At 44.9% G+C, this 12,396-nt stretch overlaps 1 protein-coding gene across 1 annotated transcript in view; it reads right to left on the minus strand.

Moving 5' to 3' along the window:
- Window positions 1-352: 352 nt before the first annotated feature.
- bicd1a (bicaudal D homolog 1a) overlaps window positions 353-12,396 on the minus strand; it is a gene marked incomplete at both ends in the record, with an annotated part of 28,051 nt that continues 16,007 nt past the window's right edge. Inside the window, 9 exons of the mRNA XM_079224278.1 lie at window positions 353-473; window positions 1,303-1,388; window positions 3,315-3,525; window positions 3,636-3,787; window positions 3,906-4,673; window positions 4,778-5,170; window positions 6,518-7,009; window positions 7,842-7,994; window positions 10,940-11,152. Coding sequence (XP_079080404.1) covers window positions 353-473; window positions 1,303-1,388; window positions 3,315-3,525; window positions 3,636-3,787; window positions 3,906-4,673; window positions 4,778-5,170; window positions 6,518-7,009; window positions 7,842-7,994; window positions 10,940-11,152 — 2,589 coding nt within the window. The remainder of the gene's footprint in view (window positions 474-1,302; window positions 1,389-3,314; window positions 3,526-3,635; window positions 3,788-3,905; window positions 4,674-4,777; window positions 5,171-6,517; window positions 7,010-7,841; window positions 7,995-10,939; window positions 11,153-12,396) is intronic.

Consider the following 12,396-nt stretch of genomic DNA (forward strand, 5'->3'; position numbering starts at 1 on the left):
ACAAAATCAATATGTAAATAAATAATCAATAGAGTAAAATAAATAATAAATACATATTAATATGAATAAGGGAAAATATTCCCGTGATTTGTCGCTTCAGTTCAGTCCTTTCCAGGACATGATGTCACATCTAGAGGAGAAGAGAGTGTCCTGCTCTTCTTCTGCGACCCAGGTAACCAGAGGCCTCCTGCTGAGGGCCGGACCATGTAGCGCTAAGGAGGGGGGTGGGGGAGTCACAGAGTCCAGTAAGCACCAGGTGGGACCGCTAGCTTGGGGGGAGTTTTAATGAGGGGAACCCCGATCCAGAGTGTCTCTGTCTCTGCATGACTGCTTCCAGACCGCAGCAGCGAGGTTAGGTGCCGGGGGGCAGCGGTTGCTGGGCCAGATAGTTACGAGGGTCGCAGGGGGAGAGAAGGCCACTGCTACTGGACAGGACTGTACCGTGTTCCTGGAGGTCTGCCAACAATCTAGGACTGTAAGAATGCAGAGAGACAAGAGAGGAGAATTAATACGATTGAGGGGAAAAAGACTACACCGACCGACGGGAACAGTTGTTGGAAGAATGAGGTTACCCAAAATCAACAAACAAAAATGGCAGCCATGTGATGAGGGCAAAATGGCTGACATGGTTTTCTTAAAGGAAAAGTTTTTGGGATATACACTTATTCACTTTCTTGCAGAAAGAAACCAATATTCCCCCAAAAGTAAAAGTACTTATTTAAAAACACAAGGAAACAAGAAACAAGGACAGGGCTGTTCATAACAAACTTTGATTGGTTAAAATATCAAGAACAAAACAGGATTAGAGGATGTTGGCTAACCAGCAACACTAAACCCAAACATGGCCTCAGATCTGTCAGCATTTTCCTAGTTGCCTTGAATGTCTGGGTCAAGTGACAAAAACCAAACACTGGTGCACATCCAAAGTTAACCATGAACTTTGAAACGACATGCTTCGTTTAATATCATGGTTATTCTTTTAAATTGCAATTGCAAAAAGTAGAATTGTCATTAGATGTATCCTGTTAAAGCACGTATAGGATACTACCATGCATAACTTTACCTGCAAGTGAAAAACAGCAGTCTCTTCCAACAGCCATAACCTGTTCATAACTATCTAATATAAAGGTTGAAAACTGAGAGCATTCAGGACCATTTATCTTCTACAGATACAGGTGTGCAACCAACCAACAGATGATACATAGAATGGGAATGGCGTGTTTATTATGGCCCGTAGTGGATGGATGGACAAAGAGATCGATGTCAATGAGCCTTCTACTAGCAGGTTGTACAGCTTGTTACCTGCGGGCTCGGGAGGCTCTCCCTCGCCTTAGTTGTGGGGAGAGTGACGGTACTGAGGCAGCAGGCTGCTGACAATCTACAAGAAACTGATAAATTAGACAAATATACAGAGTGGGGACACTCCGGGTTAGACAATGAGACAGAGAAAACACAAAGGACAAGACGGGGAAGATCTTGCCAAAGACTATGACTGGTATAACACGTTATATAATGATGAGGATAATCATCCTCATTTTGTTTCTCCTGGATAAGAAATGTGTTTCTCCTGCGGTGAAATCAGTGTTTCATTATGTCAATGATATATAATGCCTGCCAATTGCAGAGTATGCTTGCATAGGGCGGAGGTATCTAAACCAGTCTCATCTGAGCACATTGACAGGACCAGTCAACCAGCACTGGAGATGGAAACAAAGAGACACAGATATGGACATAATTACACACACACACACACACACACACACACACACACACACACACACACACACACACACACACACACACACACACACACACACACACACACACACACACACGAAAATCCAATATTATATTGATTTGCACAGCACATAGAGAGAAGGACACACACACAGTGGATATACTGCTGAACAATCCAGTCCGGCTCAACTCCATATTCATAAACTCCACCAGTCATGCTCGCCTGTTCCACTTAAAAGTTGTTTGTTTATATGACGTTGTATCTTAAAATGTTGTTAATGTTGTTTTGCTTATGCTAGATACACTGTATGATTATCTGAGGTGAGAGAGAGAGAGAGAGAGAGAGAGAGAGAGAGAAAGAGAGAGGTCGAAAAGCATTTGACAGGAAAGAGAATGTAAATGTAAATGTTCTCAAACACTGCTACCTGGTGGAGAAAACTGGGAATATTGTGAGAGAGGTTTATCAAGAAATGGCTCTAGTTTATCCCCCTCTGCTTGTCTTTTTGAATACTACACATGGACCAAGTAGAGAGGTGAACAAAGGGACGGTCAGATAGGAGGTTGAGGCACAGAGAGGAGGTCTGACTTGTTCCCATATTACTCTGGACAACATATCAATAACCAAGTAACACCCTTCAAGCCTGTCAAATGCTTTTTGACTGAACGTTAGATGTGACAAAATAGGCATGCAAGAATAAACTGGAAGAAATATAATTTCAACATAACATATACTAGTTTTATGGAATAGAATAGTAAATAACATTTGAATAAAAATGTAAAAAATACTTATTATAACATGTAAGTAATGGAGTCTGCCACAGGGAGGTGCTGTGGGTCGCTGTATGCTGAAGCAGAGGCTGCAGCCATATCTTGCTTGGTTTTCACTTTGAAACACTTCCCAGTGCTCTAAGAGATGGATATGTATTGTCACATGTTATGGTAGCAGCTATTCAGACTCCTGATATGACATTCATAAGGTGTGCGTGAGAAAAGTATATGCAGTCCAACCTTAACAATAAGAAAAAGGCTGTTGAGTGCTGCTTTGAGGATGAAGCAAGCTGTCAGGGGCTCCTTCTTCCTGAGTGTTGCTGCATGTTCAAACCATAACAAATGTGAAACCAGTTTTCCTCCCCTCTGTGTCCCACATAATCCAGTGGCTTCTGTGAACGGTGTACATTGTGGATATCGGTGCTGGGTGTGGGGAAGTTGATGCGTCATCGCCTTCGTCGAATGTGAGGAGACACTGAGGCGGGGCTACTGGCGCTGTGCGATGGGGACAGTCGACCTATGTCTTGTCTCGAGTAAATGAGTCGTCTGAACTCTAAGGTCAGCCAATCAGGGTCGGCCATGATGGGCTGGGGGCCGAGAGACAAGAGAGGGTAACTGATGTTCGGTGGAAAAGTTAAAGCTGAGGTCTGGATTGTTTCAGAAAGTGTGTCTGAAGTCCACGCAGACATGGACGGACAGGCGGTTAGTTCTACAGAGGGAGGACTAGTGAGGGTCAGGGAGGTGATAATGGGGGGGCTGTGGAGCCTGGTGGGACTGGAGGGAGCCGTGAAGGCACCTCTGCCACTTACTTTGGGCGGGCTGCTTTTAATCCTGGGAACTTTAGCGCCGCGGCCACGGTAAATCTGCTCGTGGTCAAACTCCAGATCCTCCAGCCGCTGGGTCAAGGCCAGTTTCTGCTGGATGGCCATACGGAGGAGGGAGTTCAACGTCTTTTTCTCGTCCTCTGCTGCCGCCAGCTGCCTCTGCATCTCATCCAGCTGAGTAACGTACTCATCACACCTACAGAGAGAGAGACAAAGGGACAGAGGGAAGACACACAGATTCAGTCTGTATCCATCTATTTACATTTTCACTTTTGCAGCTGAGAGGCCTCGTGCTTCCCCTCTCACCTTGTGGCAAACATGGCCCTCAGAGACGAGAAGGTGGCGGCATCTTCTTTCAGAGCCTTCAGCTCGTTCCTGAGCTTCATCATGGTCTCTGTCACCATCGTCTTTTCATTCTCGTACTTGCTCTTCAAATTTGCCAGTGCACCCTCTGCTGTCTGCAGTGAGGACAATGTTACATTTTATTACAGTATGTTGGTCTAATTCAGATCTCTGACACAAAAAGGACAATCATTTTTCATGGTATATTAAGAACAAAGTAAAATTCTCTTTGACCTGTTTATTGGCCTTCAGCACCAGCCTGAGCGTGGCTATCTGCTCTCTCTTGGTACTGAGCAGTGACTTCAGTTTGAGGATCTCCTCCAGGCACAACTCCTTGTCCTTGTCAAGCATGGGCGCCAGCTCCCTGGCTGCGGCCCTCTGCCTGGACAGCTGCAGCGAGCGGTCCACAGCCCTCTGGAGGTGTTTGATCTGGTCTCTGATGATGGCGTTCAGGTTGTAGATGTTCATGGGCTCCTTCCGCAGGTCCCCACCGGCCTCTGAGGGCACCGGAGATGGACAAGGAGAGACGGTGATGACTGGGGAGCCCGTGGGGTTGCGGGTGGGGCTGCTATGACAGGAGTCCACTGTGTCGGATGTTGTCTCATTATGACGCGCCTCCCTGGACGCGGAGTCCCGGGACGGGGAGTCCATGGGACTGCGCGAGTTCTCGGAGGAGCAGGCCGCAGATGCTGCGGCGAGGCGCCGGGCCAGCCGAGGCGAGAGCAAAGCCCGGTGGTCGTCGGAGCCCTTCAGACTGCCACTGCGTGTGACGCGGCTCTGGCGGTAGTAGTCCAGCATGACACGGTTGGGTGTCTCATTGTTGCACAGACAGACGTGGTGGTAGAGCTGCGCCAGTTCCTCGCTGAAGGTTACCAGCTCATCCTGCGCTGCGTTCAGCATGCCCTGGCTCTCTGTGGCCGTGCCCGTGGCGGCTCGCAGCTCTGTCTCCAGGCTCGACACCTTCTCCCGGCTCTCACGATAGCTACGCTCCAGATGAGTCACCTGCGTGGAAGGAATCAGTTGGACATTTGCAACATCACAGAACTGAGTGAGGTGGCTGTTGGATGCAGTGATGAAAACATACACTGTGTGTAATAATGACAAACCTGTTCACTTAGCGCCGGGACCCTGTCGTCCCCGTGGCTGTCCCCCTGCCCCTCCACCGCCTGGTTGTACTTCTCCTTCAGGGCCTTGAGCTCTGCTTTCAGGTCGATCACCTCCGTCACTGCCACCTTGTATTTGCACTCCAGGATCTCGAAGCCGTGGATATCGGGGTCGTGGTGACCGTTGGCTGGCGGCGAAAAGGAGCCGCCATCAGGTTTCTCACTCTCCTGTGGGTCATCGAGCTCTTTGTCTCCATTGAGACATTTCATGCCGTTGACGTGCTCCGTGAGGCGATGGACCTGCTCGTTCTGCTCGGTCAGGGCGCCCTGCGTGTGCTGCAGCTGGGTTTGTGACTCCTGCAGGTTCATGACCAGTGACGACTTCTCGCGCTCCACCTGCAGGACAGGAGACACACGAGAGGCAAGACAATACAGTGAGGGAAGAATGCAATGCTGCATACATGTTTAATGTGATACATGTCCAAGGCCTTTAGATATTCTTATATAATACTGCATTGATGTGTTCTGTCTTGTTAACAGATCAAACGTATTTAAGCTACAGCATTTCCGCGAAAAATGACAACAGTGGTGCGGCTTGCTTGAGCGTGCTCCCTCTGCGCTGAAAGGGTCAAACTTTATTGATCCAGCTCTTCGATTGCCAAAGAAAGCTAAGCAAATACCGTAAACAAATTCAGTGACGATTAATACTTAGAGTGAAAACCTAAAATGGAATTCTGTGCAATTGTATGTTATTTATACATTAAGAAAGAAACATCAACAGACACATTAGAAGCCTGATGCTGTTGGTCTTTAACAGAATAATCTACTTGAAAGAGAACATTGATTAGTGAGTAATTGTGTTTACAGAGAAAGCCACACCTCTTATATAACAGCCAATAATCTAATTGTAAGTTTTTATGAGGAGCTCAGCTAGGGCAAACATGAACAGTAATGACTTGATTAGATTAGAGCATGAATCAGATCTACCTTTGATTTTGATGTATTCCTCTGGTGTGTGTTGCTCTGAAATAAATTCCTATACTTTATTATATAAGCCCTATCTCTATAATATGTTTATGGAAACTTATATGATATTGTCTCTCTTGGGTGTCAGTTCCTAGTTAGGCCTCTATGTCTGTCTCCTTGTCTCTAAAGTAAAATCAGAATATAGTTTGCCTCTGCTTCTGCTCCCTGTGCCTGTTGGATGCTATTCACCCTATGGCCCACACAACTCTACTGCCTCTACTGCTGGACGGTTTTTGCTTTACTGTGTTTCAGCTTCATCACTCCCACTATAACATTAGCACATGTGAGAGCATACATCATATACAACACATGATATGATATGTGGTCTATCACATTCAAAATAAGTGTTGTCCGTGCTAACCTTGAAAATGATTACATTACATTTCATTTAGCTGACGCTTTTCTCCAAAGCGACTTCCAATAAGTGCATTCAACCATGAGTACAAACAATTTATTCAGGAAAGAAATGCTATAAGTAATAAGTAAGTGCCATTTAAGTGCCACTAAAGTGCTACTTTCTTTATTCAAGGTATAGTCGGAAAAGATGTGTTTTTAGTTTGTTTTCTGCTGTCCTGATGTCAAAATAACATTCGGTGATGATAAAAAACTGAACAAACAATACATGCTTTCTAGCAGCTGCACGTCAACGTTTTACTTTGTTACTCTGTTTAATTTGATTCACCGTGGGAGTTACTGCTATGTTTTCTTCAGACCCACCTGCAGCAGCTGCTGTTTGAGCTTCTGCATCTCCGACAGGTTGAGCTCACTGAACAGGTCTGGCACGGGGTGCAAGCCTTCTCCTTTCCGGCCTGGTCGGTAGTCGCCGTTCATCTTAGTGCCCGATCCGGTGCCCGTGTGGACGTGGCCGTTGCGGCGATTGCTGTCCTCATTGTTGCCGTTGGCAGCGGGGATGGCGCTGCCGTTGGTCCCGTTGGTCTCCTCGGGGAACTTGAGGCTCTCAACGCCAGTGACAGTGAGCGCCAGGTGGGCCCCTGCGCCGTAGACACTGTCACTCAGGCTGATGTGGTGGGCCAGTTCCTTCCTCAGAGTGTTCTTCTGCTCGCGCTCACTCTTCAGGGCATCCAAGGCCTCCTCCAGCTGACCCTCAGAAATGTCCTTCAGACGTAATGCGTCTTCCAGCTGGCTGTTGAGCAGAACTGTCTCCTCCTCTAGTACCTTGATTTCATGTTTTAGACCCTCATACTCCACCTGAGGAACAGCAGGAACAGGAAAGAAAGAGCAGAAAAGCTTTCATTGAAATCCTTAAATACATTCTAAAGCATTTTGTTTGATAAGGATTTGATGATGCAATCCCTGGTCCCACCAGAGGGGACACAAGGAAGGTGTGAGTAAAAGAAATTAGCAGCAGATAAATTAAGAAAAGACAATAATAAAGTATTTTCCCCTTTAAACTTTTTAGAAAAAAATAAAAAAATGTAATTACAATATATTTATAATATAAAAATGTAAATATTTTTAGAGCCAGGTGACTTAAACCAAATACAAAACGTTGGTTATGTTTGTTTACAATATTCAATCTAAAAACAAGCTGGAAGATGTGGTAACAAATTATTACAAATAATGTATTTATTAATTTGTGTTTGGTTACAAAGCAGGTTAAGGCTTTCGTTTTCATTTCAGGTAAAACCCGTCACTTATTTTGATATACTATTTACAGAAAGATCAGCAATATCAAAGTCTAACATCACAAGATATAATCTACTCCAGCACAAGTATTAGAGAGAACGTGACTCAAGCCCACACAGACAGACACAGTGTGACTCAGTGTAATTGGACAAGGGATACTGTAGCACCTGAAGGCAAATAAAGGATGATGAGCAATGTTTGACTCAGGGCATCCTGGAACTAAAAAAATAAAGAGGACCACAATCGAAGGTGGTTTTGAAAGTGAGCGCGAGTCATTGATCTCCACTGAGAAAGCCTCGGTGTCTCATCATTGAAGGCAATGACGCATCTGCGTGAGGCAGATTTGCTGGTGTGTGGTGTAATTGAGACGATGGTCGAATTAGTTGATACTGACCTGGCTCTGCTTGAGCGTAGACACCAGCTTCTGCAGCGTGATGTTCTCCTCCTCTAGCTCTGTGTAATCCTGAAGCAGTCTGGTCTCTCTGAACTTGTACTCCTTGACCTCTTCCCTCATCCGGCTCCTCTGTAGCTCCAGCATCTCATTACTCTGGAGAAGAAAAGCAGGGGGAGAGAGATCGGTTCAAGGAGGAGGAAAAAAAGACTGGAAGTCAGTTTATAACCTAAATCTATGCTGTAACGGACAGTTTGTTCACAGAAAGTCGTATCACTCGTACATACTACAGTCTACACTCTCAGACCCATACTGCACATACTCTCTCTGATAGCACGAGGATGAAAACGTTTCATTATCTTAAATAGATAGAACGGATAAAGTGTCGATGGGAAAAATGCACCGGCAACAGAAGTCATAAATCTAGTAGCAATGGGAATAAATAGACCTCACAAAAGCATCTGTCACACACAACTACTAGTTGTAAGTTTTAGTCTAAGGGATAGAGAGATGGATGAATATTCTGTCCATTAGCTTCTGACCCTGTTACAATAGGGGTGGTGGAAGAGGGTTAATTTCTTCATTTTCTCAGACCAGTTCACTTTGAATGCACTACTTTGTTTTTCCAGTGAGCAGTTGTGGACAATGGATCTCCTGTATTTCCTAAAAAATAACTGTAGAGTATATTACTATTGCATCACATTGTCTTTAATCTGCCCCCTTATGACAAGCAGTTTAGGCATGATGGTCCTTTTTTTATAAACACAGACATGAGTAAATGTGTACCGTACATCGCAACTGTACTGGCCTGGAGCGTTGTATTTAGTATGGAATAGAAAATAATGAACAATGTATAGTATACATGCTCACGTGTGTGTCACTGCAGCTCCCCTGCAGCTCTCAGCGCATATGGCAGAAGTGCTGACCCAGGGAAGCGTCAGGAGTGGGTGGGAGACACACAGAGAACTGAGACACATGGCCTCTTCTGTGCTTTGACCCTCCAGAGGTTCTACATGTATATGTGTGCTTTCTAGGACTGGCAACTGGACTGAAACTAAAGACTATTATGATACACTGAATCTTTTGATTTGTACAGTAGCTGACAGCAGCGCCTATACTTTTACAGCTAATGGAGCTTCAACTGCAAAGAATAGAAAAGAATAACAGTATGACTGCACAGAGAACACTTTTATAAGTAGCCAGAAAAATATAAGAAAAAAACAATGACATTTTAGTAACAGACCTTATGGGCATGAATAAGAAATACATTTTTGGATGACGTGTTATTGATTATAATGACCTTTCCTTGTGACTTCTTGTCTAGTTACATAGTCATGACAGCACAGATAATTACACTGAGCTGGGTATGAAGTGGACCGGATTAGAGGCCAATTATCAGTCAGCGAGGCCCTATAGAAGCGTAGCTGATCAGGGGCTACAGATGCCGGGGTCAGGGGCAGTGCGGCACCCAATGCTGGCAATGAGCCCACCACAGGGCCGAGCGGGGCAATGAGCCCCTGATCGGGAGTTCACAGCACAGACTGTGACTCTGACCGCTTTATTGGATTCATGATAAAATGGAAAATGTGGCAGAGGTCCAGCAATGCTGCAGTCATTCATCATTACCACCGATGTTGCTGCAGTAATGGGAAATAAATGAAAAATGTTTACGCAGGATTCGAGAATTATTATACAGTAATATGACTTTGAGAAAGTTTAGAGATTTTTTTATAAGAATAGGCAGAAGCCAAAAGAAACTGTGATTACTGCATATACATGTGTTAATCCTTTCATGTTCTGACTTAAAACTGCAGACTAAACACAGCAAATTAAACTTTCCCTCGTAGTAAGTCAAACTGTTTTCCATAAAGTATTTTCTGATGAATCTGAGTATGTTGATAGTTTTTGTGAAAGCTTGCTTGGAACCTTTGGAATAGACCCCCAGTGCGGCAGCAACACCTGTTTCTCACGATGAAAAGGCGACTCCCCCTCATTAGGGCATCGCATGCAAATGAGGATTTCAAAGAGCCAAAAGCCATTGATGAACACATCATTAAAGAGCCATGCAAAAGCCAACAGTTGACAGGTGTGTGTGTGTGTGTGTGTGTGGGAAGAACAGCAATTCGTTGTGAATATGTCGACCGCGCTCATCAATTAGTCAGCTGCCCAATTGAAAACATTATGTTGCATAATGGGGATTACCCCAACTAATGTACATGTTGTGTATGACATTACTCTGCTTACATTCACACTGACATATGTGTCATGTTCAGAAATGACGTGCAGAGAGGAAGAACTCAACCTCATGACACTCCCTGATGGATATAGTGAATGAGAGTGTGTGTCCTGTGGGTGTAGTGCTGGTCGTGGGATGAGAGCAGCCTGGCTCACTTTGGCCCGACACATGTGCCGAGCTCAGGGCATTTCCCTTATTCCCCAGCTTAGCACCGGATTTGCCCCCCACAATGGGGTCGTGGCCGCGGCGTCTGACCCCGGCTCGAACTGCTGCGCTGCCCGACGCCGTGGCTGCAGACATGTACGCTCAGGCATGTTGTTTTTTCTGTGTCAGGTTTGACCCCCTTTCTGCCACTGTGACCGTTTGGCCTTAAACACCCTGATCTTATGTAAGGTAATGTCCAGTAAATTATACAAATTTGGAAAATAGTCTTACAATTCAAGAAATGACTATTACGAAAGGAGACGGTTTGTTGTACTTAGCTGACAATTCTGACACAAGATGCAGCCGGTGACGAAACATTTTAAAAGGAAGTAGATCCTTTACTCAAACTCAACAATCACCAAACCTTTATGCAACGACAGCTCATATTGCACTTCTTACATTTACTGCTTTTTCCCAAAATAGTTAAAGTGTTCCCAAGGGGTTACTGTCTATTCTCTACATAAAAGCATCTTACGTAATGCAACACATTAATGTGTTAGAGAGTTTAAACTACTAAAATGAGTGTCCAAATCTACTTTTAGCTAATAAGATGCCGTTTTCACACATATAGAATATCCCTGATTTCTTGTGTGTCCTCCGTCTGGCATGAACTGATAAATCGTCCGCAGAAGGTTCACTCTGTAGCTCTTGACAAGCTCACCTCTCGTAGCTCCTGCGTGAGTGTGTTGAGCCTCTCGTTCTCGGCCTGCGCGTTGGACGCCACAGAGCGGCTTTGTGTCACCTCCGTCTGCAGCACCAAGATACGCCCCATGTAGTAGGCCTCCTTTGAGGCCGACTCCTGCAGCAACGTCTCCTCATTGGTCTCCCCATCCTCTGCCACCTTACGCTGGTTGCTGTAAGCTTGGCCGAACGCCTGGAGAGGAAGAAAAGAAGGGGCGGAGGAAGGGGGCAGAGTAAAAGCAATGCAATAAGGAATAACTAAATATATTTATTTGTAAGGACCAACAAACATTTTTTGCGAAGTAAAAATTGAAGTGACACTGATCCAAATCTTGTCATATAACATAAACATCCTAATCCATGTGAGGGATTTGCACCCTCTGGCACGTCGAGCAAAGCCAGCACATCTCTCACAGTTATGGCCAGTAGGCGTACTCCTGCTGTACTTTTGACCACCGGCGGCACTGGCAGAGGCTGTCCCTCATGGATACCTGCTCTCTGTCGATGTGAGATGATGTTTCACCGTGATCAATAGACACACTGTTCCCATTTTCCTGACACAGGTTTTCACAGCAGCGAGCGCTGACTTGTCATGATAAAGGAGCCAAGGCTTGATTGGGAAAATCAAAGCACGCATCAACAGCAGAACCGGCCTCCCATTCTATGCCGACCGTGCCGTAAAGCTCAGCTGCATGGACCAACAAGTGAAATTGAAAGAGATACAGTTACTGTACATCGTGCAAGGTTAAAGGACTAACATATCACTTATGTTGTATGAACATGCAATCCTGCATTTTATTACTGACAAGGTTGCCTTAATGTAGACAGAATTCCATGATTTGTATCCTCGACAGCAGCTGCCTTGGAGGTTCAATAAATACTATGAACCATCCTTCAGTTTCTCAGAAGATCAACACGGAAAACATTGTTATGTTGCACACAGCGGCCCCTCGGAGAGATAATGGATCGATACTGCTGTCTCAGAAAACTATTTTTATGGTTTACAATTGCCATATGAAACTGTAAACAATTCAGCATGTGTAGCTATTACAGGATGCAGTAACCCGGCCTAATTGTCAATTCAGCCTAAATCATAAGGGAGCCGTATATTTTGGACCAGAGTATGAATAATTCACAAAGAGTCTTCCCAACCCCACCTCAACATAATAACAAAATGTTTCTCTGTTTCTCTCCTGGATGAATCATTTATAAGGTACAAGCATCTGTTATTTGGAGAAGAAGTGAGCTCCAGTGTGCATCTGTCTTTTCTTACCACTTCACTAGTCATTTTTCCTTTTTCTTTTAACTTTCATGATTCATGATTAAACATGACTGCTTAAGTAAGCAGCGTGGGGTTTGCTGAGGTCCAAGTGTAAAGACATTTTCCTTCCACATGGGGTAATTTTTTACAGCCGGAAATCTACTTGGAATATATAA

This window comes from Taurulus bubalis (assembly GCF_910589615.1).
Source record: "Taurulus bubalis genome assembly, chromosome: 9".
Taxonomy (NCBI): Eukaryota; Metazoa; Chordata; class Actinopteri; order Perciformes; family Cottidae; genus Taurulus; species Taurulus bubalis.